This window comes from Loxodonta africana, chromosome 12 (assembly GCF_030014295.1).
Source record: "Loxodonta africana isolate mLoxAfr1 chromosome 12, mLoxAfr1.hap2, whole genome shotgun sequence".
NCBI classification, from domain to species: domain Eukaryota; kingdom Metazoa; phylum Chordata; class Mammalia; order Proboscidea; family Elephantidae; genus Loxodonta; species Loxodonta africana.
In genome coordinates this window covers 32,804,112-32,828,696 of record NC_087353.1, presented here as the reverse complement: position 1 = coordinate 32,828,696, position 24,585 = coordinate 32,804,112, and the positions used below count along the sequence as shown (strand labels likewise).

Sequence of the window (24,585 nt, the reverse complement as noted above, 5' to 3'; positions counted from 1 at the left end):
CCCATTATTAGAAGGACAGTCTATTCTAGTTGTTCATTCAGAAATGGGAACGATTTGTGTTCATCCATTCATAAACTCTTCCATTTTTTTTTATTAATAGCCTGTTTTTGTCAAAAGACCTTCTGACTCAAGTTATGTCATGTGGCTTAGAAAGAGCAAAGCTGATCCACAGGAGGTTGAACTCAGCTTTATTAGGATAACGTTTTAATCACCTACACTGTAGAGACACATACCTCTACCTGTTACCTTCTCCAGGTTGTTGGTGCATATGTAACTGGACACCTGTTTATTTTTCAAATAAGAGGAAAAAGGACCCTACCTGAAATTCTTCATGGAACCCAGAATTTAACTTTAAATCACTGAGTTAATGTGTTTTATTTTGGAAGTATTTTCATAGCTTAGTATGATAAATAATGCTCCCTCTTGTCTTTTGTGACATAATAACATTTTAAAATATTTATGCACTAAGCTCCGTTCTACTCTGCACATGTAGGGTCGCCGTGAGTCAAAACTGACTCAATGGCGACTAACGACAAACAAGATCCCAGATACGGTAAAGTGAAGTGGAAGACGTACTGGGTAGGGAAGTAAGGAAACTTCTGTTTTTTTCTTATATCAACCATGAATAGTATGACTTTTCATAAGACTGACTTCTTTGAATACAGCAAGAATAACCTTTTGTATGTATACCTTTCAAATGCTCCAGCTCTGATCTGAGCTTAGGAATAACTGGCATGGAAATCGTCTGTTTCAAACAGCGTTTAAGTAGCTGACCATAGTTTTGTTTACATAATCCCTATCTCAGCAACCCTATCTTAGTCTATGTTCACTATAATGAATGGCTACATCTTATGGGAAGACTATCGTGATGATATCTTAAACTTTTACTTTTTTATTATACCTACTGAACTTTTACGCAAATGACGTGCACCTTCTGTTTGTTTGCTGTGTGCACCCTTCCCCTGGGAGGTATTTTCAGATATGTCAGTTTTTTTTTACATGTTGCTGTAAAAAAATTAGCATAGCAGCACTTAATGAAAATACCTCGTTGGGGGGCAGTTGGCAAACAAACGTAAAAGGCGCACGTTATTTACATAAAATAGGTAATAATATTTGAATATTGGAAATTTTCTAAAATATTGATGACTTGGAAAGAACTCTCTGATAACTGTAAAGAGAATTGACTTCAAATTCTGATGTTGCCGTTTACTATGAATGTAACCTTGGGCAATTTGTTTCACCTCTGATTCCGTTTTCTTATTTAAGATATGACTATATTTTTTATATTAGCCAGCTGTTCTTCGTAAATAATAAGTAATGAGATTTCATGATCCCCTTAGGATACCCAGATTGATTCAAGAAAAGGTGACAACTATAGATGCAATCTTTGTAATGAATAATATTATAGTCCTTCGAAATAACCAGCCGCTCAAATGTTGTCGGCCAGTGTGTCATTAATGTTTTATAATATTAAAGGATTCATGCGTCTGCTGTGTACTAGATGCTATGCATCTAACCTCATAATAAGTCTGTGGCAGGAATTATATTATTACCCTTTACAGGTGAGGTAACTGAAGTTCAGAAAGTTGAATTAACTGATTTAAAGTCACATCATAGTGCTTGAAGAGCAGTCTGACCTTGAATGTCCTACTGTTTACAACACTACTTCCCATTGGAAATGACAGCATTAATAATGCTTGCTCATGTTAGGAATGGAGAAGTTTTGGGCAAGTGGTCTCAGTTGAAAAAATTAAGTTTAATATCTTTTATTAACAGAAAAGATAAAGTCTGAAAAAGCACCAATCTGGGGTTCTAGGGAATGAACTTTGTTTCTTTTGTTCTCTGTACAACGTAGTTATTAGCATCTATATCTATCTTTTATGCACTTCCGTTATAAATAGTATGACCGTATCCTGATCTGCCTAGGATAGTCTTACATATACACCTGTTGTGGCACTCTCATTGTCAAAAGTGTCCCAGTTTGAAAGAGAGTTACATGAACATTTTAGTTTAAAACATGGTGTAGATGTTTCAACTTTACATCTTTTTAATTCTTAGGATTTTGTTAATTTGATGGCTTTGAGGATTTCACATAATACTCTGTACTAGAAAACTGTTTCAAGTGTAAATGTGACTCATAGCATAAACCCCTTATAGCAGGAATTTTTTTTTTTTTAATAGTATGGTAGGATGCTGACTGATTTATTTGTGGAGATGATCAGGGCAAGCCATTAATGCTTCTTGAAGGAAAGAACTTATAAAAGAGTGGACAGTTTGGAAATGAATTTGTATGTCCACTCAATCATTTCTGAGTTGGAAGGACAGAAGAACAGGCTGACAAGAAATAATGAGTTGCCTGACCTTGTGTTACCGCTTTTGTGCACTACGAAACTAGTGTGAAATGATACTAGATGATTTATTTTATAGATTCTCAAGATTTCAACCCTACTGTTATGTTCTTCCGTTTCTACTAAGGTAAAAGAGTCTCCAGGGCAAATAGCTATTTTCATTGTCATTTCAGTCAGTATATCACTTAAGTTTGTTTTTTTTTTTTAACTGTTCTATTCCTGAATTGCTGCCCTACTCTATATTTTGTTCATTTTAACCTATTCTTGATTATAAACTAGTAGTTCTCTAAAAATATTTGAAATCAATTTCTAAACTCACAGAAAACTGTTTCTAGAATGTTGGTGAAGGCCTTTGGTAGGAGAGATCTCAGTTTTATTAGCTACGAAGTTGTATTTCTCTGCATGATAATTTATGTATGTTTGCAAAATGGAGGAGATACTCCTAGAACAGTGCTAGCAAAATAAGCACAGTTGGTAAGTGCTTGACATAGTTGTTTGTCTTATTTTGAGGAGTACATTTTACATTTTAAACAGTGGTCTGTCAAGGCACTGTGTAGAATCTTACTCTAGAAGACTTCGGAACAGTCTACTCAAAAGAGTTCTATTATTTCTGCTACCTCAGAAGATAGGCCTGTTTCGTACACTTCGCTGTCTGTAATGAGCGCTTCTATTAGTTGTTGTAACTTGTCTTTGTTTAAATTTCCTGTTTGTGACTTTTATTTTGATATTGAGATATTTCCTGTCATTAAGGATGCAGTAAAGTCACTTCTGCCTGAAATGGCTTATTTGTGTACAGTATTTTTAAGGGATTGACTTAGGTTTTACTGTAAATGAAAGTTTAATTAGCTAAATATATCAAATATGGTGCTTTGATGTTGCATTATCAGCTTTACATTTTATGTGAGTATTTACATGACTTTTATAATGAGTAGACCCTGGTAGCATGGTGGTTAAGAGCTAGGGCTGCTAACCAAAAGGTCAGCAGTTCGAATCCACCAGGCGCTCCTTGGAAACGGATATGGGGCAGTTCCACTCTGTCCTGTAGGGTCAGTATGAGTCAGAATCGACTCGATGGCAATGAGGTTTTTTGCTGGTTTTTATAATGAATTAAAAAAAAAAAAAAAAGCACCAAACTAACAGGTTGCATTTCACTTACTGGGATCTCTGTTAAAGCAGATTATTGTTAGATGTCTGTACTTTATTACAAATCATTTGCAGCCCAGGAAGATCCTAACGTACAAAAACTTTTCTAAAATAGCAGAAGTTAGTTTCTTTTAAAATTGATATGTAAATTAGGAACGTGGCCAAATCGAATTCCCCCCTCCCCTGCCCCTTCTAAAAACAATAGCAGAACACCGTGTCGCTTCTCCAGTTTTTCCATTTTGGTCAACAGCACTACCATCTGCCTTGCTACCTGTAATTTGAAGTTTTATTCTTCTTATCCATCCCCACCTTATTTGTATTCAGATCCTATTGAGTCTTCTAAATATTTCTCAAATCCATTATAGATTTTTTTTTAGTTCTTTCTGCCAATACCCAGTGTCTCTTGGACTAGTTGTAATTCTCTTAAATGGTTTCCTTGCCTTTCATCTTTCCTCCTTCCTATCCATTATTCTTACTGCCACTTGAGTTGTTTCCCAAAACATAGTGATGTCATTCTTGCCAACCTTTCTTCACTCCCACTACTCTCAATATAACATCCAGTACCCTTAGCGTGTCTTTAAGGTTCCTCATAATCTGACTTAGTTAGCATTGATTTTTGACCTTCCTGCATCTGTTTCTCCATCTCCCTCTTTGTTCTACACACTGTGTTTTCTCAAATTTTGCCTTTGTTCATGCTTTGCTGTGCCTCCCTCATCCTCCACACAGGCACCATCTTATTTATCTTTCAGACCCAATTTAGGTGTTACTAAGTTACATTCTATTGTAGCTAGTTTGTATATTGTGAACTGTCTCTGAAGATGAGGTCAGTCTGCCCTTAAGGAGGTAAACACAGGTAATTTAATAATAGAAGTGTGTGTAAGTTTGGTAAAGAGTAATGAAAGACTGGGACCTAATTACAGGTTGAGAGTAATGTAAGTCTTACAAATGCTTGTATGAAAAATGCATATCTCAGAAAACCAATCTCTTTTCAAGCATACATATCCCCAGTCCACCTCCTCTGAGTGGTCAGAGAAGGTAGAGAGAAGAGAACTGGATAAAGATTAAAGAATAAATAGCAGTTAGTCACGTGTACATTTTCAGTAATTCATGAATAGCTATAGCATCACAATTTTCATGAACTGTGTATGTGACAATGTAAGATAGAGCATAGAGGCTTGAGATTGTTATCTCTAATATTTGGAGTCTTTCCTGTGTTTCTCCATAGAACTCTGATTTGGAGTTGACAAGTTGCTAGTATTTGAGAGCTAGTAAGCGTTGTGACATTCATGTCCATTGAGTAACTGAAATAAGAATGAAAAGCATCTTTTTTTGTGCTGGAAGCTGTAGAATAGGAAAAGTGGTCCACAAAAAAGGGCACTACTTGGAAGTGAAGGGAAAATTTTAATCATTCCTGTAGGCATTTTTGTTTAATGACCTGTTCTTGTATAAGAAATTCAGTAAGCCTTATGAAGAAGTTTATAAAGAAAATCACATAATTATAAAATCATCTGAAAGTGTAGAAAAGCGAGAAGTGGACTTTGATTAACGTTCAGGTCTGTAGTTATTAGAGCCAGTACCTAAATGTAAGTTGGGAGTAGTTGTTATCAACGAGTCAAATTAGGAAATAGGTAACTGAATTTTTATCAGCATTAAAGATTAACTTGTATCACTGGTACGTTTACTTTCTCCTATATATTGGTACTGTGTGATTAGAATACAATTTAAATATAATTACTTTCTTTTTTTCCCCAAATAGCTTTTGCCTACCAAAAAGTTTTGGGAACCTGATGATTCAACAAAAGATGGACAAAAAGGCATATTTCTTGGGGATGATGAATGGAGAGAAACTGCATGGGGAACTTCTCGTAAGTTATTTTGGTATATGTGTGAGAACTAGGATTTTATTCAAAGTTCTTTTAAACAAGCCCTGCCTACCCCAGACAGTTGGGAGAAATTTTATGATATCTTTGTTGAGGATTTCATAAATTGTGGTAATGCACATTTTTTATGTCATTTAGCCCTTATCTAATAAAAAGTTTTCATCACAGTAGAATCTTAAGTTTTATTTGAAATTAATTCTGATTACAAAATTTAAAAGAGAGAACAAATTAATTTAACCTTAGTAATTTTCAATCTTAAGTTATATTAGATGGCAATGACTGAGTTATCTAATTGCAGCTCAGTACAACCTTATTAGACATGAGCTACACCCAGAAAAGAAGCAACATCCTCAGTAGCCTAGAACCTCCAGAAAGGCAGCAGAGCTTTAAATGTTTGTGTTATTCCGTAAGTAGTGGGGAGAGACTTAAGACCAAGGAACTGTTAAGGCAAAATGAACTGGCATGTAAAAGGAGTATAATTTGTAGAAGTATTTATTGGTAAATTAAAGAGCATTGGTATGTTCTTAGAGTAGTTAGCACATCATTTTACTGATTATATTTTAAAATATTTCTGATTAGTAAAATGTGAAAGTTGTACAATTATCCCCATATATTTTACAAATGGATTCCCTGGGTGGTGCAAACAGTTGACATGCTTGGCTCCTAACCGAAAGGTGGAAGGTTCAGGTTAGAGGTTCCAGTCTACCCAGAGGCACTTCAGAAGTAAAAGCTCTGGTGAGCTGCTCCTGAAAAGGTAGCCATTGAAAACCCTGTAGGGCATAGTTCTACTCTGACACACTTGGAATCACTGTGAGTCAGAATTGATTTGATGGCAACTAGTATTTTACAAATAAGATTTTTTTTTCTATAAGTTTCAGGAACCTGATGAATCTATTCTAAGTGACCAAACTAATATAAAAAACAAATTTAAGGGTAATGTTTATCAAATTCCACCACGTGCCTTTCAGTTTGTAGCATTGCGGTGGTGTGCATATGCGTTGCTGTGATGCTGGAAGCTATGCCTTCAGTATTTCAAATACCAGCAGGGTCACCCATGAGGGACAGGTTCCAGTGGAGCTTCCATAAAAATTATGTGTCACAGCAGAACAGTGTCTGACTTACTAGGTTTGGACACGTCATCAGGAATGAACCATCACTACAAGAGGGTATCGTCCTTGGTTAAGTACAGGGCCAGTTAAGGGCGGGGGAGACCCTCAGTGAGATGGATCGGTACAGTAGCTGCGAGGATGGGCTCAAACATGCTAATGATTGTGAGGATGACGCAGGACTGCACAACATTTCTGTTGTACCTGTGGTCGCCATTAAAAGACTTTAAGCACGTTTATAAGTTTTAAAATTGTTAAACTGAAGTTAATTGCCAAAAAGCTAAAAGCCAAAAGCTTAGGAAGTTCTAGAAAAATTTTTAGTGATTAGTACTTTTTTATAGTCAAAATAGATTGAAGCATTTGGTAACAATTACTTTTGATTAAAAATTTCCTTAAAATGTTGTAAATTTCCTTTGAGTTTAATCAATAAATAATACCTACATACAGCAGATTTGGAAGATACAAAGTTGAAATGCGATCCTGGCCTTTGAGATTTTTTGTTTTCTAAGTTAACATTAACCTATATTAGATTGTATACATAATTTAAATTATTTGGTTATTTGTGCTGGGATACATTCATTTTCTTTCTTCATGTTTTTTATTTTTCTTTTTTTCCTCAAAAGGCACATTCTTTGCTAAAAAGGATGAGTGTTCAATAACTTTGTAGATGGACATATTTTGATTTTGTTTTGAAGGCTGAATGGTTATTTACTAGAACCTAATTTTTTTAGGGTATTCAAAAGCAAAGCATCTTCAACAAAACATGGTAATGACAGATTATTTTCAAAATGGATGGTTGTTAACTATTTTTGATATGTTACATTTGGAGGACTGTAGTACTTGCAGGAAAACTTTTAAGCAGCACTTTTACACATTCCTGATAATTAATTTTAATGTTGGATTTATAATTCTAGTGAATTTCTTGTACTGCTCCCTTTCTTAACTTTTTTAGCTGTATAGATAAAATTTTTTAGATGAATATTAGCCCTTTACCAGGAAACATGAGAAAATTAGAGGTCAGTTTTGTTGTTGTTGTTAGGTGCAGGCCAGTTGTTTCCACCTCATAGCAAACCTACGTACAACAGAATGAAACACTGCCCAGTCCTGCGCCATCCTCACAATTGTTGTTGAGCTTGAGCCTGTTGTTGCAGCCACTGTGTCAGTCTGTCTTGTTGAGTGTCTTCCTCTACTTTACCAAGTATCATGGATTGAGTTGTGTTCCCCAAAAATGTGTCAACTTGGTTAGGCCATAATTCCCAGTATTGTGTAGTTGTCCTCCATTTTGTGATTGTTACTTTCCTGTGTGTTGTAAATCCTAATTTCTGCCAGTGATTAATGAGGTAAGATTAGATTATGTTAAAGAGGATTAAGGTGGGATTATAGTATCCTTACTAAGGTCGCATCCCTGATCCAGTGTACAGGGAGTTTTGCTGGGGCGTGGCCTGCACCATCTTTTATCTTATAAGAGATAAAAGGAAAAGGAAGCACGCAGAGAGTGGGGGATCTCATACCACCAAGAAAGCAATGCCAGGAGCAGAGAGTGTCCTTTGGACACGAGGTTCCTGTGCAGAGAAGCTCCTAGACCAAGTGAAAATTGATGACGCGGACATTCCTCCAGAGCTGACAGAGAGAAAGCCTTCCCCTGAAGGTGATGCCTTGAATTTGGACTTAGCCTACTAGACTGTGAGAGAATGAATTTCTCTTTGTTAAAGCCATCCGCTGGTATTTCTGTTAACAGCAGCACTACATGACTTAGATACCAAGCATGATGTCCTTCTCTAGAGACTGATCCCTCTTGATAATATGTCCAAAGTATGTGAGACATAGCCTCGCCATCCTTGCTTCTAAGGAGCATTCTGGTTGTACTTCTTCCAAGACAGATTTGTTCATTCTTTTGGCAGCCCATGGTACATTCAGTATTCTTCTGCAACACCACAATTCAAAGGCGTCAGTTCCTCTTCGATCTTCCTTATTCATCGTCCACGTTTTGCATGCATATGAGGTGATGGAAAACAGCATGGCTTGGGTCAGGTGCACCTTAGTCTTCAAGGTGACATCTTTGCTTTTCAACACTTTAAAGAGGTTTTTTTGCAGCAGATTTGCCCAATGCAATATGTCTTTTGATTTCTTAACTGCTGCTTCCATGGGTGTTGGTTGTGGATCCAAGTAAAATGAATTCCTTGATAACTTCAGTCTTTTCTCCATTTGCCATGGTGTCGCTTATTGGTCCAGTTGTGAGGATTTTTGTTTTCTTTATGATGAGGTGTAACCTATACTAAAGGCTATAGTTTTTGATCTTCATCAGTAAATGCTTCAAGTCCTCTTCACTTTCACCGAGCAAGATTGTGTCACCTGCATAATGCAGGTTGTAATGAGTCTTCCTCCAATCCTGATGCCTGGTTCTTCATATAGTCCAACTTCTCAGATTATATGTTCCGCATACAGATTGAATAAGTATGATATAAGGATACAGTCCTGACGCATGCTTTTCATGACTTTAAACCACGCAGTATCTCCTTGTTCTGTTTGAAGGACTGCCTCTTGATCTATGTACAGGTTCCATATGAGCACAATTAAGTGTTCTGAAATTCCCATTCTTCGCAAAGTTATCTATAATTTGTTATGACCCACATAGTCGAATGCCTTTGCACAGTCAATTAAACACAGGTAAACATCTTTCTGATACTCTGTGCTTTCAGCCAGGATCCGTCTGTCATGAGCAATGATACCCCTGGTTCCACGTCCTCTTCTAAATCCAGCTTGAATTTCTGGCAGTTCCGTGTCAATATACTGCTGCAGCTGCTTTTGAATGATCTTCAGCAAAATATTACTTGCGTGTGATATTAATGACAATTTTTTTTTTATAGTTTCCTCATTTGGTTGGATCACCTTTCTTTGGAATAGGCATAAATATGAATCTCTTCCAGTCAGTTGGCCAGGTAGCTGTCTTCCAAATTGCTTGGCATAGACAAGTGAGAACCTACAGTGCTGCATCCAATTTGTTGAAACATCTCAGTTGATATTCTGTCAATTCCTGCAGCCTTGTTTTTTGCCAATGCCTTCAGTGCAGCTTGGACTTCTTCCTTCAGTACCATCGGTTCCTGATCACATGCTACCTCCTGAAATGGTTGAATGTGGATCAGTTCTTTTTGGTGTCATGACTCTGTGTTTCCTTCCATCTTCTTTTGATGCTTTTTGCATCATTTAATATTTTCCCCCATAAAATCCTTAAGTATTGCAACTTGAGTCTTGAACTTTTTCTTCAATTCTTTCAGAAATGTGTTTTTCCCTTTTGGTTTTCTAACTCTGGATCTTTGCACATGTAATTATAATACTTTGTCTTCTTGAGCTACCTTTGAAATTTGTTCTGCCCTTTTACTCCCTTCACAGTAGCTAGTCTACATTCAAGAGCAAGTTTTATAGTCTCTTTTGACATCCATTTTGGTCTTTTCTTTCTTTCCTGTCTTTTTAAAGACCTTTCTTCATGTTCTCGATGTCATTCCACAACTCATCTGATCTTCGGTTATTAGTGTTCAGTGAGTCAAATCTGTTTTTGAGATGGTTTCTAAATTCTGGTGGAACATACTCAAGGTCATACTTTGGCTCTTGTGGACTTCTTGTAATTTTCTTTAGCTTCACCTTGAACTCGTATAGGAGCAATTTATGGTCTGTTGCACAGTTGACCCCTGCCTTGTTCTGACATTGTCTCTTTCCACAGATGTAGTCACTTTGATTCCTGTGTATTCCGTCTGGTAAGGTCCATGTGTATAGTCGCCATTTATGTTGGTGAAAAAGGTATCTGCAAGGAAGAGGTTGTTAGTCTTGCAAAATTCTCTCATGCTATCTCAGGCATCGTTTCTGTCACCAAGACCGTATTTTCTAACTACCCTTCCTTCTTTGTTTTCAACTTTTGGATTCCAATCACCAGTAATTTTCTTGATGACGTGTTTGATTAATTTCAGACTGCAGAAGTTGGTAAAAAATCTTCTGTTTATTCACATTTGGCTTTAGTGGCTGGTGCATAAATTGGAATAATCCTCATGTTAACTGGTCTTCCTTGTAGGCATATGTATATTATCATATCCCTGACAGTGTTGTACTTCCAGATCTTGAAATGTTCTTTTTGACGAATGGCAATGCAGTTCCTCTTCAATTTGTCATTCCTGGCGTAGTATACCATATGATTGGCCGGTTCAAAATAGCCAATACCAGTCCATTTCAGCTCACTAATGCCTAGGATATCGATGTTTACACATTCCATTTTATTTTTGATAATTTCCAATTTTCTTAGATTCATGCTTCATACATTCCATATTTCTGTTATTGGATGTTTACAGCAGTTTGCTCTCATTTTTGAGTCGTGCCACATCAGGGTGAAAGCTATCTTATTCATTGTTGGATTCCTCACACGTAGCACAATGCCTAGCATATAAAACCAGTTGTTGTTGAGTTGATTGCAACTCATGATGACCCCATGTGTGACAGAGTAGAACCATTCACCATACGGTTTTCAACAGCCGATTTTTTGAAAGTAGATTGCCAAGCCTTTCATCTGAGGAGCTTCTGGGTGGACTCGAGCATCCAACCTTTCAGTTAGCAGCACAGCACATTCACCGATTTCACCACCCAGGGACTCTACCTATCTTATTAAAAAAAAAAAAAAAAAAACAAACCTGTTGCCGTCAAGTCGATTCTGACTCATAGCAAACCTATAGGACAGAATAGAACTGCTCCATAGGGTTCCAAGGAGTGCCTGGTGAATTCAAACTGCCAGCCTTTTGGTTAGCAGCCGTAGTACTTAACCACTACCCCACCAGGGTTTCCACCTATCTTACAAGAGGCAGTAAATCAGTATTTGTGTAAATGAATGGGTGAATGGTTCAATAAAAAAATTTAATGACTAATCTTTCAGGGGTAAACCAAGTCCACACCCATTGTTGTCGAGTTGATTTTGACTCATAGCAACCCTATAGGACAGAGCAGAACTGCCTCATAGAGTTTCCAAGGCTGTAAACCTTTTACAGAAGCAGTCTATCACATCTTTCTCCTACAGAGGTGCTGGTGTGTTCAAACTGCTCACCTTTCAGTTAGCCACTGAGCGCTTTATCCACTGTGTTACCAGGGCTCCTTAATTTCTCCTTGGAAACTCTCATGGGTAGAGGTACTGAAATGGGACTGTCTTAATATGGTTTAAGAGAAGTAACAAACATTTAAAAATTTTTACAATTAATAAAATAAAGGCTTAACACTCTTATTATAACCCTTTGAAGTCCAGACCTAATTTTGAATACTGTTACCTGAGTTGGAAGTAGCATGTAACTTACTGGTTCCTGTAGAAACTTTTTTTTGCTGGGGGGCTCTATGAATGTTGTTGCAAATGTTGTATCATGTTTGTATTCTGTTAGGTCTCAGATCTTTATTATTTTGTCGTAGCTAAAGAAATACATAGAAAAGATACTCAGGTAAATAAAAAAATAAATAAATGGAAAACTTTTATCTGTCCTAACCTGTTGCATTGAGTCAGTTCTGACTCATAGCAACCCTATAGGATTGAGTAGAACTGCCGACACGTTGGTTAGGAGTCGAGCTCTTAACCTCTGTATCACTGGGGGTCCTTATGTATCCTATTTTTAAAAAATCTTTAGATGACACCTTGTCTTCCCACCAAAAATAGAAAATTCTGTTCTGGTTTTTCTAAACTTGCATTTATGGCATTATAGCTATGCATTCACAGTCCTTCCAGTAACATAACTACGAACTTGAGAAATGCCCCTGCCAGCTAGGAAAGAGTTTTTTTTTTTGTTCTTCTAGTCCTTATCCCTGAAAATATTTTTTATTAATTAGCATCACCAAAAGAATTTTAACTTCTAATATGTTGCTTTTTTTTTTTTTTTAACATGTTGCTTGCGGACAACTTAGCCTTCAGGTTAATGTTTTTACCTCTGTGACCTTTTTATTTTGCTTGTTGTTTATTGCTAAATGGGTCTTCCCATCTGTATTTTCAAGAGATGTACCAAGGCCATTGAATCTGAACAGAATGAAGAGCTTTTTTATAAAGATAATGACGTTTGAATTAGAATAACGTGATTTTTTCTTTCCTTGGTATCTTAGTTTGTGTAAAAGCATTTTTGTTTAGCTTAAAAGCATAAATCCATAATTGCATTCTTTCTTTGAAACAGACCATTCAATGTCCCAGCCTATTATGGTACAGAGAAGATCTGGACAAGGTTTTCATGGAAACAGTGAAGTAAATGCAATACTGTCTCCTCGATCAGAAAGTGGAGGCCTTGGCGTGAGCATGGTAGAATATGTATTAAGTTCCTCTCCTGCTGATAAATTGGATTCTCGATTTAGGAAAGGAACTTTTGTAAGTACTTTGAGTAAAGAAATATTTATTATTTGCTTGTTATTTGATTATATTACCTTCATTTTTAAGTCAGTGTACCTTCCCTGCCCTTCCTAGAGCTAAAGGAAATTTTGGAACTATTAGTGCTCTAGTTTTCTTCATTTGGCCACTTGAATACATGAGATGATAGATCCATTGGGAATATTTATAATAAACATGTTACAAAAATCAAATATTGATTTAAAATTATAATTTACAAGACTAAAAACACTTATTCGTGGTAGCTGTTGATCTCAAAGTAACTTAGCATAAGTCTAAAGTTCTGAAATATGTTCTACAAAATTGTCTCCGCACTAAATAGAATTCTAATTTGTGGTGTTAAACCGCTTTTCCAGCACCGCTATAGTTAAGGTTGCCTTAGCCCTTCTGTTATAAATCACTGGATTGTACTCAATTTTTGGGCTTTAATAAATTAATTTACTACAAAATTAAAATAAGACTCATTGCTTTTATTGTTTACATGCACTGTAGAGTAGTTTTAGGTCACCTATGGTGCCTTTTTTGTGTTCTATTAAATACTCAGAATCAAACAGATTCTTTTTCCTCAGGGCACTAGAGATGCTGAAACAGATGGACCTGAGAAAGGAGATCAAAAAGGCAAGGCTTCTCCATTTGAGGAGGACCAAAACAGAGATCTTAAACAAGGAGATGATGATGATTCTAAAATAAATGGCAGAGGTTTGCCAAATGGAATGGATGCCGATTGCAAAGATTTTAAGTAAGATTTTAACTTTCTCCAGAAGAAAAGCATATCTCTTTAGGGATTATTACTCCTAGCTGATGTGACTGATTTAGACACTTGTCCAATTTAGGTTTATCTCCCTTTGTACCTTGTGTGAACCCTAAAATTTTTTTTTTTTTTTTTTTTTTTTTTTTTTTTAGGAAATCTGTGATTTTTCTTGGCAAACACTTCTTGGGGTTGCTCTTGAGCACCTTTCTGTTCAGTTCTCCTTTCAATCCTTGTCCTCCCATCCACCAATCTCTGTACCCCATTTAACTTATAAGCTTAGAAATGATTAGCTTAGGACCAAGCCCCTTTCTAACGGTACGTGACTTTATGATAATACTATTGTTGTTCCTACAGTTAGGAAGTAGACAGCATATTTGAGGCTTCAAAGGGTATCTTTAAGCTCAGAATTCTTAGTTGTAGCTTTTTAGCTATCTCTTTATGGCAATTAAGGATTTTCTTCTAGCCTTTGGTCTTTGATTAGGCAGTACACATTTGTATAAATATTAAAGAGTTATTTCTTCTTACTGATTTCCTATACTTTATACTTCGACAGTCAGATACTTTGAGCCTCTACCTGAAAATTAGCTGTTTCTTTGAGGTCTTGTAAACCATGAAACTTCAGTCAACAGAGTATAGGTACATGGTGGGTGGTATACTTTGACATTTATTGCCTTTATTTCTCAAAAGCAGAGTAACAGTGATTTTTTTTTAATGCCATTTCTATCTGTTCTAAGTGCAAAAAAGCATCCAAAACCAGTAAACCTCTTTTGACAAGAAATAAATTTAATGCTACTCGATTTGTTTTAGAACCTTATCTTGATTTTGTTCTTCTATTAACTAATCTAAGTTTTAGTCAAGGATACGCATTTAAACATGAGTTTATTTCCAACCCTTCAGATTATACATTTATAATTGAAGTGTTAATACACCATTAACTATAGCAAGAAAATAGCACCACTCCTAGCACAATGATTTTTTTCTGTTGTGCACTCTACTTTTTTCTATATTAGAATTGTTATATGTCAACTTGCCCCATTAAAATATTGAGAATGAACTTTATATCTATTAGCATTCTGATTTTTCATAAATTTTTGGTATGTGTCTTAAATTATTTGTGAATTATTTTAGATACATCAGTAGTTACTACCTGACAGCGTATAAGTTTCAAAAGAATGAATGTGGCCACATGGCCGCTATGCCAGCCCATCATTAATATGTATATTAACTGATACATCATCAATATATCCGTTGTTGGGGGAGAACTGAAAGAACTATAGCAGGATTCTTCCCTTTTTTTAATTGGCTGATTTTAAAGAAGATCTAGTTTTATTTTTTCTTCCTGTACATTGTGAATTAAAAAAAAACTTTAGGAGTGTTCACATGGAAAATTGTATGATTAAAGGAGAGAGGAGTTCAAAATTTCTTCTAATGTTGCAAGGACAATGGTTAATTTTATATAAAATGTAAGTTAAATGTCTAGAATGCTTTGTCAAATGCTGTGTACATATCAGCAAATCTATGCCAGTGTGAGGCCCCTGAAGTTGGAGGCAGACCACCTGCATATCATTTACTTAATGTATTTAGGTTTGAATGTATTATGAACGCATGGTTCCTCAGAACAATAAACTGCTTTCTTTTGAGGGAATGGATTCTATATAAAAGAAGAAAAGGCTGGGCTATAAATGAGGATCAATTATGTCTAGAAATAAGATAAAAACAAAGTTCAGACCATGAAGGTTGTAGTTAAAAAGAGAAAAGCCAGTACTTAACATTTACTCCAATGTTAATGAACTTCTTGGGAAAATTAGTGAGGCTGTATTGTAGAGAGTTTCCAAGGAGCGCCTGACGGATTCGACTGCCGACCTCTTGGTTAGCAGCTGTAGCACTTAACCACTATGCCACGGGCAGTTCTACTCTGTCCTGTAGGGTCGCTATGAGTCGGAATCGACTCGACAGCAGTGGGTTGGTGGGTATAGTAGAGAAAATTATTTTTTCCCTTTTTATGTAGATTATACTTTGCTGTGTATACTTAATTTTTATAAATACGGTCTGCATTTTCATCCCCGGTTTATATGGGAAGAGTTTGGCATAATAAAAAAGACTTCAGAGAGCTATTGTAGAAGATTTTCACAAATAGTTTCTTTTCTTTTTCTTATTGAAACCCCAAGGTCATCTCTTCAGTCTCCTTAATAAGGAAACTGGGGCCTAGAAGATGAAATGGTGTTTTCAAAATCGTATTTAAAAGTCAGAGCCAGATGATGAACATAATTAATGTCACTGAGCTGTATGTGTGAAGATTGTTGAAATTGCAAATGTTTGCTACCTATATAATTTCCACCAGAAGAAAAAAAAAGAGTCAGGAGTCCGCCCTTTGTCTTCATTTTATGCCTTTTTTTGTTGTATCACACATCACTTAACCCCTTGAAGACCACCGTGATCCCTTGTGGCCAATTTTTTTCTTAACTATTATTAAGCAAGCTGTTACAGGTTCGTGGGCAGGACAGGAGAGTGGTGGTGGTGGTTTTTTGGTTTTGGTGCCTTTCCATATTGCCATTTGGTAGCCTGCTTTTCATATCTGCTATTCATCTTGTCTCTGATTTGAAACAAAGATTTTAGGTAGTATAAGCCTAAGTTGTGATATTGGCCAGTTTTCTTATCTATAAAACTGAGTTATAATTATGCTATTCAGATTGGACAGAGTGACTGTTAATATATATTTTTTTTAATTGAAACCATGTGAACCCTTCACAGGCAATTATATTAAGTAGAAAAAAAAGTGGTAAAATGGAATATCTGGGGACCCAGGATGCGCTATTTGCTGTCTGTATTTTACCACCATTTGTTTTTCATGATTTCCCATTTCCTCGTTAACACATTTTTATTTAAGTTACTTTTGTTTATAATGTTTTTCTGTTTTCCTTATATAGTCGTACTCCTGGAAGTCGTCAAGCCTCTCCAACTGAAGTCGTTGAGCGCTTAGGCCCCAACACTAATCCCCCAGAAGGACTGGGGTCTCTTCCTAACCCTACAGCTAATAAACCACTTGTTGAAGAATTTTCAAACCCTGAAACCCAGAACCTGGATGCCATGGAACAAGTTGGTCTGGATTCCTTACAGTTTGACTATCCTGGGAACCAGGTACCAGTGGACTCTTCAGGAGCTACTGTAGGTCTTTTTGACTACAGTTCCCAGCAGCAGGTAAAGCACGCTCCTCCTTTAAGAAGCCTAACTATATAGTTAATGTTTTATTGAATAAAATGTCCTTATATTTGAGAAAGTGATTCAAATATGTGCTTGAAGTATTTTATTCTCAGCTTTCTAATTACAAGGAAAAAGTTTTGAGACTAATGTTTGTGTGAAATATTTCCCCTTTCAGCTCTTTCAGAGGACTAATGCACTAGCAGTTCAGCAGTTAACCACAGCCCAGCAGCAGCAGTACGCACTAGCCGCGGCGCAGCAGCCACACATAGGTGAGTCTTTCTTCGTAAGTTACGTTCGGACTAGACCACTAGCAAATTGTGTGTGAAAGTGTTTGGAATGTTTTTATTTTTTGATCGGTGATAAACGTTATTACTTCTTGAAATATCTCATTCAGATCAAAGAGTAATAGATTACATGGCAAGGATGCAGATTAAATAGAGAAGATTTGTTTCTGATTGTTGTTTGCATCATTGATTAAATAAAGATCTGTGATTTGATAAAAGGTTTCAGCACATAGGTCTTTTTTCTTCCCCCCCCAGTGTGAGTTTAAGAGAGTCAAACACTTGGAAATTCAGATGCAGTTCTTTTTGTCCATTATCAAGTTAGAGTGTCAGTTTCAAAAGTTGTTTGAAAATAGGAATCCCAAGACAAATTCTTAATATTTTTTTCCTTTGTTGTGTGGTCTCTGGCCTTTAGTCTTTAATGTGAATTATCATAGCAGTTACAAGCATGGTATATAGTATCAGTGTTTGAATTTTTTGGGTAGTGGTGGTTTGTGTTTTGCTTTTTTGTTTTTTTTTCTTTTTCCCAATGAAGTGCAAATCTTTACTGTTTATTGATACAGATAAATCTTTCTGGTGTTTATGTCATGATTAGTTTTATTAGGCTCCCCTCCCCCTGCCCCCCGACTCTTTTATTGTGTTCTACCTCTTCCTGTAGTAGAATGTGGAGTAAAATGAGTTGATGGGGTCTTTTTGGTTTTTTTTTACTTCTTTCTTTGAAATAATTACAGATTCATATGAAGTTGCAAAGATAGTTCAGAGATCCCCTATAGCCTTTAACCAGTATTCCTGCAGCGATTACATCTTTTATAATTGCAGTATCAAAATCAGGAATGCGACATTGGTACAATGTGTATATATCATTCTGTATCATTTTGCCACCTGTGTAGATTTGTGCAACCATTTTATGCATGTCTGACCCACTTCTCCCAGATACCCACATCACTTTTTATACTGTATTGTAATTGCCAATTTTTACTTGCTTATTTTTCACTTTAGAGTGCTTTGTGAGGGCAGGAAACCTCTTGTCTTCATGGTTGAATCCCTAGCTCATAAAAAAAAAAAAAAAGCTCATAGTATGGTTTAATAAAGATTGAATGTTTCACCTAAAACACAATAAAATACTACTAAAACAAAAAAAAAAAGATTGAATAACTACCTATTGACAGGCTAACTGTAAATTTAGAATTGTTTTTTATTGACTAGTCTTAACATTTCCTGAATTCTGAAGGATGCCTTAGGTGCATCTTCAGGGTTTGTGTAAGAAAAATACTTAAGCAAGGGAAAAAAGAACTGACATTTATTGTCTGCCTGTTATGTACTAGTACGATGCAGTCATTTCATGTTCAGTATCACATTTAATTCTCACAAAAACCCTGCAAGACAATGGGTGGTACATCTATTTCATAAGCGAGAAATCTTAGAATCAGGTAATGTAACATGGCTAAGGTCACTCAGCTCGTAGGATTTGTACCATTATACATACTTCTCCCAACTCTATGCCCAAATTCAGAGTAGAAATGTTTTTATCTAGTGAAGAAAACCATACTTTACATTTTTATTCATTATTTCTCTTTCTTTTAAAAACAGCAGGTGTATTTTCAGCCGGCCTGGCTCCAGCTGCATTTGTGCCAAATCCATATATTATTAGTGCTGCTCCTCCAGGGACCGATCCGTACACTGCAGCAGGACTGGCTGCAGCAGCGACATTAGCAGGTGATTTACTGTTCGTCATTGTTGGATGTTGGTGGGTTTAGTTGTAATTCGAGTGTAAGCTTTATTTTTGTCTATTTGGGCAATTTGAGGTTCCTAGGGAAACCTGAAACATTTATCCAAAATGAACTAAGATCTCCAAGGGGTTAGTTTAGTTTTTCAACTGTAATGCCACAGTGCTGCAGGAGGAAACCTAAGCAATAGCTTTTCCTTGTATGTAGAGTTGGTTTACTTTTGGTTTTGTAGTTTTGGAAATCTTGTATCGTCGACTACAAATTTCCGTTCATATGACCAAACCCATTACTCAAAGAGACAACTCAAAATAAAGTTACTTCTCAGAAAATAAACTGGAGGTCGATGGTATAAATACCCAGGTCAGGGATAACTGTAAAGGTAAACACAGCTTTAGCAATTTTGAGAGAATAATTAATTAAAAAGTAAATGTACTTAGCAGTGTTAAAAGGTGCAAGCAAGCTAGGGGATGAAAAGGTAGGGTGTAGCTGGGAAGAACTTGTTACAGGCTGTCAGAGGATGAGACCACCACTCAAAATCTGAAGTAGAAACTGAATTTATTGCTCATTTAAACAAGGAAGAGTTGCACTGGGCAGGAATAGCGTCACTGAGCGAAGCAACTTGCTGGCAGAGTTTATTTTAGGTTGAGTTGGTTACAGGGACAGGAGTGAGTTAGCCTGAAGTGTGGTCTGTAGGTGGTTACAGAGCAGAATGGCGGTCTTAGAAGTGTGTTCACTAGAGTGTTTGCCTGATTGGCTGACTTTCAGATCTTGAGGCTCTCATAGATTTTTTGGCTTTCAGAGATATGTTCACTAAAGTAAATTGTCACTGATCAGTTAAATAAGTTTAAATCTAGTTCTGGTAGTTATTGTCAGAACTACTGACAAGTCTTTTCCTAGGAGTATGGGGATTTTTTTTTTAATACTTAGGGTGTTGTTTTAAAGTGTTTATTTTAAATTCTCCTCTGATATCTTAGCTAGCAGACTGGAGGTTACTTAACACATTCGGTAGCTTTTAGATGTAGATTTGCATGTGATTCTGTGAGGATATAAGCTTCCCTTGTGCCATTTAAATGGATGTTAGTATGTAAAGTGCTTGTATATTATACATACAGGTATTCATTAACCAATGACACTGAGAAAAGCAGCTTTAAGAAGTCACTGAGTTTGGGATAAACATTCGGACATTTTGGATTTAGGCTTTCTAAGCCAGTACTATCCAGTAAAAATATATTGTGAGCCATATATTTTAAATTTGCTAGCAGCCACCTTATGAAAGTAAAATGGAACAGGTGAAATTAATTTCAGTAATATATTTAATTTTACCCAACATATCCAAAATATTTTCATTTTTACATGTACTCATTTTTAAAATTATTAATATTTTAATTCTCTTTTTAATGCTAAGCCTTCAGAATTCGGTGCGTATTATATACCTTACAGCACATCTCAGTACAGGCTACCCAAATTTTAATTGCTCAGTAGCCACATGTGGCTCCTGGCTACTGTATTGGACAGTTCACTTCTAGGTACATCACTGCCTTCGTTCTGTCCGGTTTTTTACCATGCGTCCTTCCTTCATAAACCCTTTCAGTGTATTAACAGACCTCACTGTCAGATTATGCTTACCAGTCTTTAGTAATATAACGTCTTACACCTTAACTTTCTAAGCTTTTTCATTTTAGTAATTCGGTTAGTATACTGGGCTTCATTTTCCTCCAAGACAAAGTGAAACCAAGAGTTCGATTAAGATATATAAATTAAATATGCTGAAATCATGTCAGTGGAATTTTAGAGTATGTTATTATCAGGATTCAAGATGTTTTATCCATTAGTTTAATGTTAGGGCTTATTGTATATAATATTACTTATTCTCTGGGAATCAAATATTATCTTAAATAAAGTAGAATAAGCAGGAACAATTCTTTTTATTTTTCCTAGTTTGCTTTCTTAGCTCTGTTTCCCTCTATGCTTATACTATCTAGTTCTTTCTTTCCTTCACTCACTAGTCTCATTTGTTTTAATGTAATTTTCAATTTTGGGGGGGGCGGATTTTGTGACCAATTCTATTTCAAAGATGAAGATTGATTTTTAAATTAATGATTTGCTATTCTGATACAGTTGTCACAAGCTTGGTACCAGAATGTCCCTAGTTTTGTGATATAGATTGCAAAGCTAGGTAGAAACATTTTGTTTTATTTTCATAATTCTTTCCAATAATCAGAAAGTGCTTTGTTTTAAGACAAATTATAAGCATAGGAAATCTTAAAATTGTGTGGTGTCTAATGTTTACTGAACATGTAATCTATGTTTATTGGTACCAGACTAATAAATTGACATTCAATAAATGTTGAATTGGTTAAGTATTCTTTCAATTCATTGAGTTTAAGCTTCACAACTCTTCATTAAGGCCACTGTTGTTACTCCTAAACACTTTTGTGGTAATAGCTGAATGATACTTTCTAATAGAGTCAGAAAAAGGGTAAAGGGTATATAGTAGGAATAAGTGGGTAGATGGTTATAAGGACATCTTCTGCTCTAAGTCTTATGCACTGTCCCCTCTTATAATCTAATGGCAACTGACCTCATGTACCTATAAAACCTAGTGACTTTTTTTTTTGGTGGGTGGTGTGGTTTAGGTCCAGCAGTAGTTCCACCTCAGTATTATGGTGTTCCATGGGGAGTGTATCCCGCCAATTTATTTCAGCAACAAGCTGCAGCAGCAGCAAACAACACAGCAAGTCAACAAGCAGCATCACAAGCCCAGCCTGGACAGCAACAGGTACTGTCCTTCCTTCATTAAATAATATCCGAAGACTGATTCTTTGAAATTCTGTAAGTTCAAGATCTTTGTCTTTTGTTTCCTCGGTATGTAGCACAGTACCTGGCTTATAGTTAGTCCAAAAATGTTTATTGTATTTTTAAAAATTAGTATCAGATTAATTTAAAAGGTTTGGTTATAGTCCATGTCTGCATTTCTGTTTGCTGTCTTGAAATCACTAGCAATTTTGAAATTTCTTTTCATCATTTCTTAAAGTATGCTAGTAATGTTTCCATGAAAGTAATTGTCACTTTGTTTTCCTCTGGATATTTAAAATCATTATTTTAAATACTTGCTTTATACATTTCTGGCCAAAAAAAAAAAAAAATTACTTGATGCTTTATATTTTTAAGCAAGAAAATATTAAATATTTTGACTGAACTTGAGCATTAATTTCTTAAAACAGAAAAATGTTTATCACGAAGATTTTCTTTTTACTTCAGTCGCTTTTATAAAAGTATCTTAATAAGTGTAAGAACATTGTTACTACATGTCAGAATTCTTGCTGTCAAATTTATCCTGTTTTATACCAAAGAAGCAGTTACTGATAAGTATGGTGTTACTTGGCAGTGAAATTTTATTCTAAATTTCCTTTAATGTGGCTTAATATTATATTGATGCTGTGTTAAAGCTGTCTTTTGTCTCAGTCCTTGAACATCAAGCCACAGTACTATTTAATAAATTATTTTTTAACCTATATCTTCTTTAGGCAAACATAAAAATATCATACTGTTTTAATAATACCCACGCCACCTGTGTGCAGTATATCCTTATGTAGATGGGACTTACACCTTGTCCTGCATTGTTTTTGTTTTTGTGAGATTAATGTGTATTATGCTTGTGTATAATCACTACAACAGCTGTGTATTACAAAGCAGTAAAATTTGACCAGCCTGAAGAGTTTTCACCTTGTTTGGATGTTATGTTTTTTTTTTTTTTAACCCTGAAGTTGCAAGTAGCTTTTACCCACTTTTATTACAGTTTCTGGGTATAGCTTTTCCTCTACACCACAGTCTCATAACAGGTTAACTGAATAATATACCTAATTTGTTATGTTATGTTTCCTATGTTTCAGTTTTCAGTCTTAGAAAATAATTTTAACAATCTAAAATAATTTCTTTTTAGTCTTCTAAAGAAAGTTCATCTGAGATTTTGCCCCTACTCCCCATCCACTCCTAACCTCTTTCTTTTTTTAGTTACCACTTTGGTAAGTTAAGAGCATAGTTGTTAGAAATCATTTTTTTCCAAAGACCTTCTAGAACCTCTGTGTTGCTCTTTAGTTTCTTCTAATTGTCAACAGCCAGTGAACTGTTCATTGTGTTTTTGATGTTAAAGTATTTTGTATTTTTCTCATGCTAAATGTACTTTTCATTGTATGCAAATATATTCAAGAAATATCTAAGGGCTAAATTTGTTTCTAATATATAAAACATTGTCCAAAATAAATTTATTTATCATTTTATAATTGCACTTTTAAGGAAAGAGTATCATTTGTCCTTTTGTAGGTTCTCCGTGCTGGAGCAAGTCAGCGCCCTCTTACTCCCAATCAGGGTCAGCAAGGGCAGCAAGCAGAATCACTTGCAGCAGCTGCAGCAGCAAACCCAACTTTGGCTTTTGGTCAGGGTCTTGCTACCGGAATGCCAGGTATTGTAGTTGGTTAATTTAAGAAACGTTAAATGTAGACTCTCACACCAAAGAGTGAAATAAATCAAGAAGTGTCTTTAAAGTCTTGCGTAGGTTTTAACTACAGCTAGAAAGGGGAGAGGTGTCATAGAATGCTACAGTCCTACCTTTCTGTATTCTCAGTGGAACCTGGAATTAAGGGAGTACTTCCGGCCTTTGTGTATTTACTGTTCCTCGTAACTACTGCAGATCTTTTCGGGCTCTTAGTGCTTGGTCCTGTTATTCATTTTGTACAAATGTCTTTGCTCTCTTTGTCCATATTCAGCTCATGGTCTTATTTCTTTGCTTAATAGGAGAATATAAGGCATTTTGCTATTTTATCAACCTTGGTGTTCTCAGAATTTATTTATATATTCACCTCTTTTCCTTTCCACTCTTTGAGAAAGCTCTTTATTGCTTGCTTTCTTCCCTTTGTTTTTTTTTTTTTACATTGTTCAACAGTGTACATTGTATTGGTAATTCTAAAAGTAAGCAAGTTTTATATTATATTTGTCTAAAAACAATGGACTGTATCTTTGGAGTGATGATAAAATTAAAGATAGTAGAACATTCAGGAAAATATTTTGAAACAGATTATTTCACCTAACCTTCGAACCACAAGATTTTGGCCCTTTGAAAATATAAACATAAAAAACAGTCTCAGAAAAGGGGGCCTTAGTAGAATTAGTCTTTGTAAGTCATAAGTGACTTGATGGGTTGTTTATTCACATGGTGTCCTCACCCTAAAACGTTTTTTGATCCTTTCGCAACTTCTTCTGCCCAGAACTATGATGAAATAATTTCACCTACCTTATTCAAATAGTTATATAGTTATAAAGGTAATATGCTGTATTAAAAAGAGCTCATTTGAGAAAATTGCTTTCAAGTCTCATATTATCTACCTTTTATCCCTCTTGAATTTATGTCCATCAAAATCCCTGGTCATTGTCTTGCACTAATTATAGACCTTTCAGCCCCTTTTACTTGATCCTGTCTGCCATCTTCTCTCTCTCTCTCATCTCATCTTCTCTCTCTCTCTCTCATCTCATCTTCTCTCTCTCTCTCATCTCATCTTCTCTCTCTCTCTCTCTCATCTCATCTTCTCTCTCTCTCTCTCTCTCTCGGTGTGGGTGTGAGTTTTAAGTCTTGTGCTTCAGTCTATCCCATTTGCCACGTCCTTTCCTTCATCCTAAATTCTCTCAGTTGTGCTGCCTTCATGGACTACTATCAGACCTTCCATTTATCCACATTTCTTTTAAGCCCTGCCTCCACAATTCTTTTGC

At 35.8% G+C, this 24,585-nt stretch overlaps 1 protein-coding gene across 16 annotated transcripts in view; it reads left to right on the top strand.

Annotated features, from left to right (window-relative positions):
* PUM2 (pumilio RNA binding family member 2) overlaps positions 1-24,585 on the top strand; it is a 103,370-nt gene that overhangs the window by 39,970 nt on the left and 38,815 nt on the right. For 9 of the 16 annotated variants that reach the window (XM_023550450.2, XM_023550449.2, XM_023550451.2 and 6 more), the window contains 8 exons: positions 5,248-5,356; positions 12,657-12,844; positions 13,432-13,601; positions 16,541-16,811; positions 16,990-17,083; positions 18,686-18,811; positions 21,459-21,601; positions 23,146-23,284. In XM_023550450.2, coding sequence (XP_023406218.2) covers positions 5,248-5,356; positions 12,657-12,844; positions 13,432-13,601; positions 16,541-16,811; positions 16,990-17,083; positions 18,686-18,811; positions 21,459-21,601; positions 23,146-23,284 — 1,240 coding nt within the window. Of the gene's footprint in view, positions 1-493; positions 588-5,247; positions 5,357-12,656; positions 12,845-13,431; positions 13,602-16,540; positions 16,812-16,989; positions 17,084-18,685; positions 18,812-21,458; positions 21,602-23,145; positions 23,285-24,585 lie in introns of all 16 variants that reach the window. The other 7 variants (XM_064295069.1, XM_064295070.1, XM_023550453.2 and 4 more) reach the window with 4 other exon arrangements.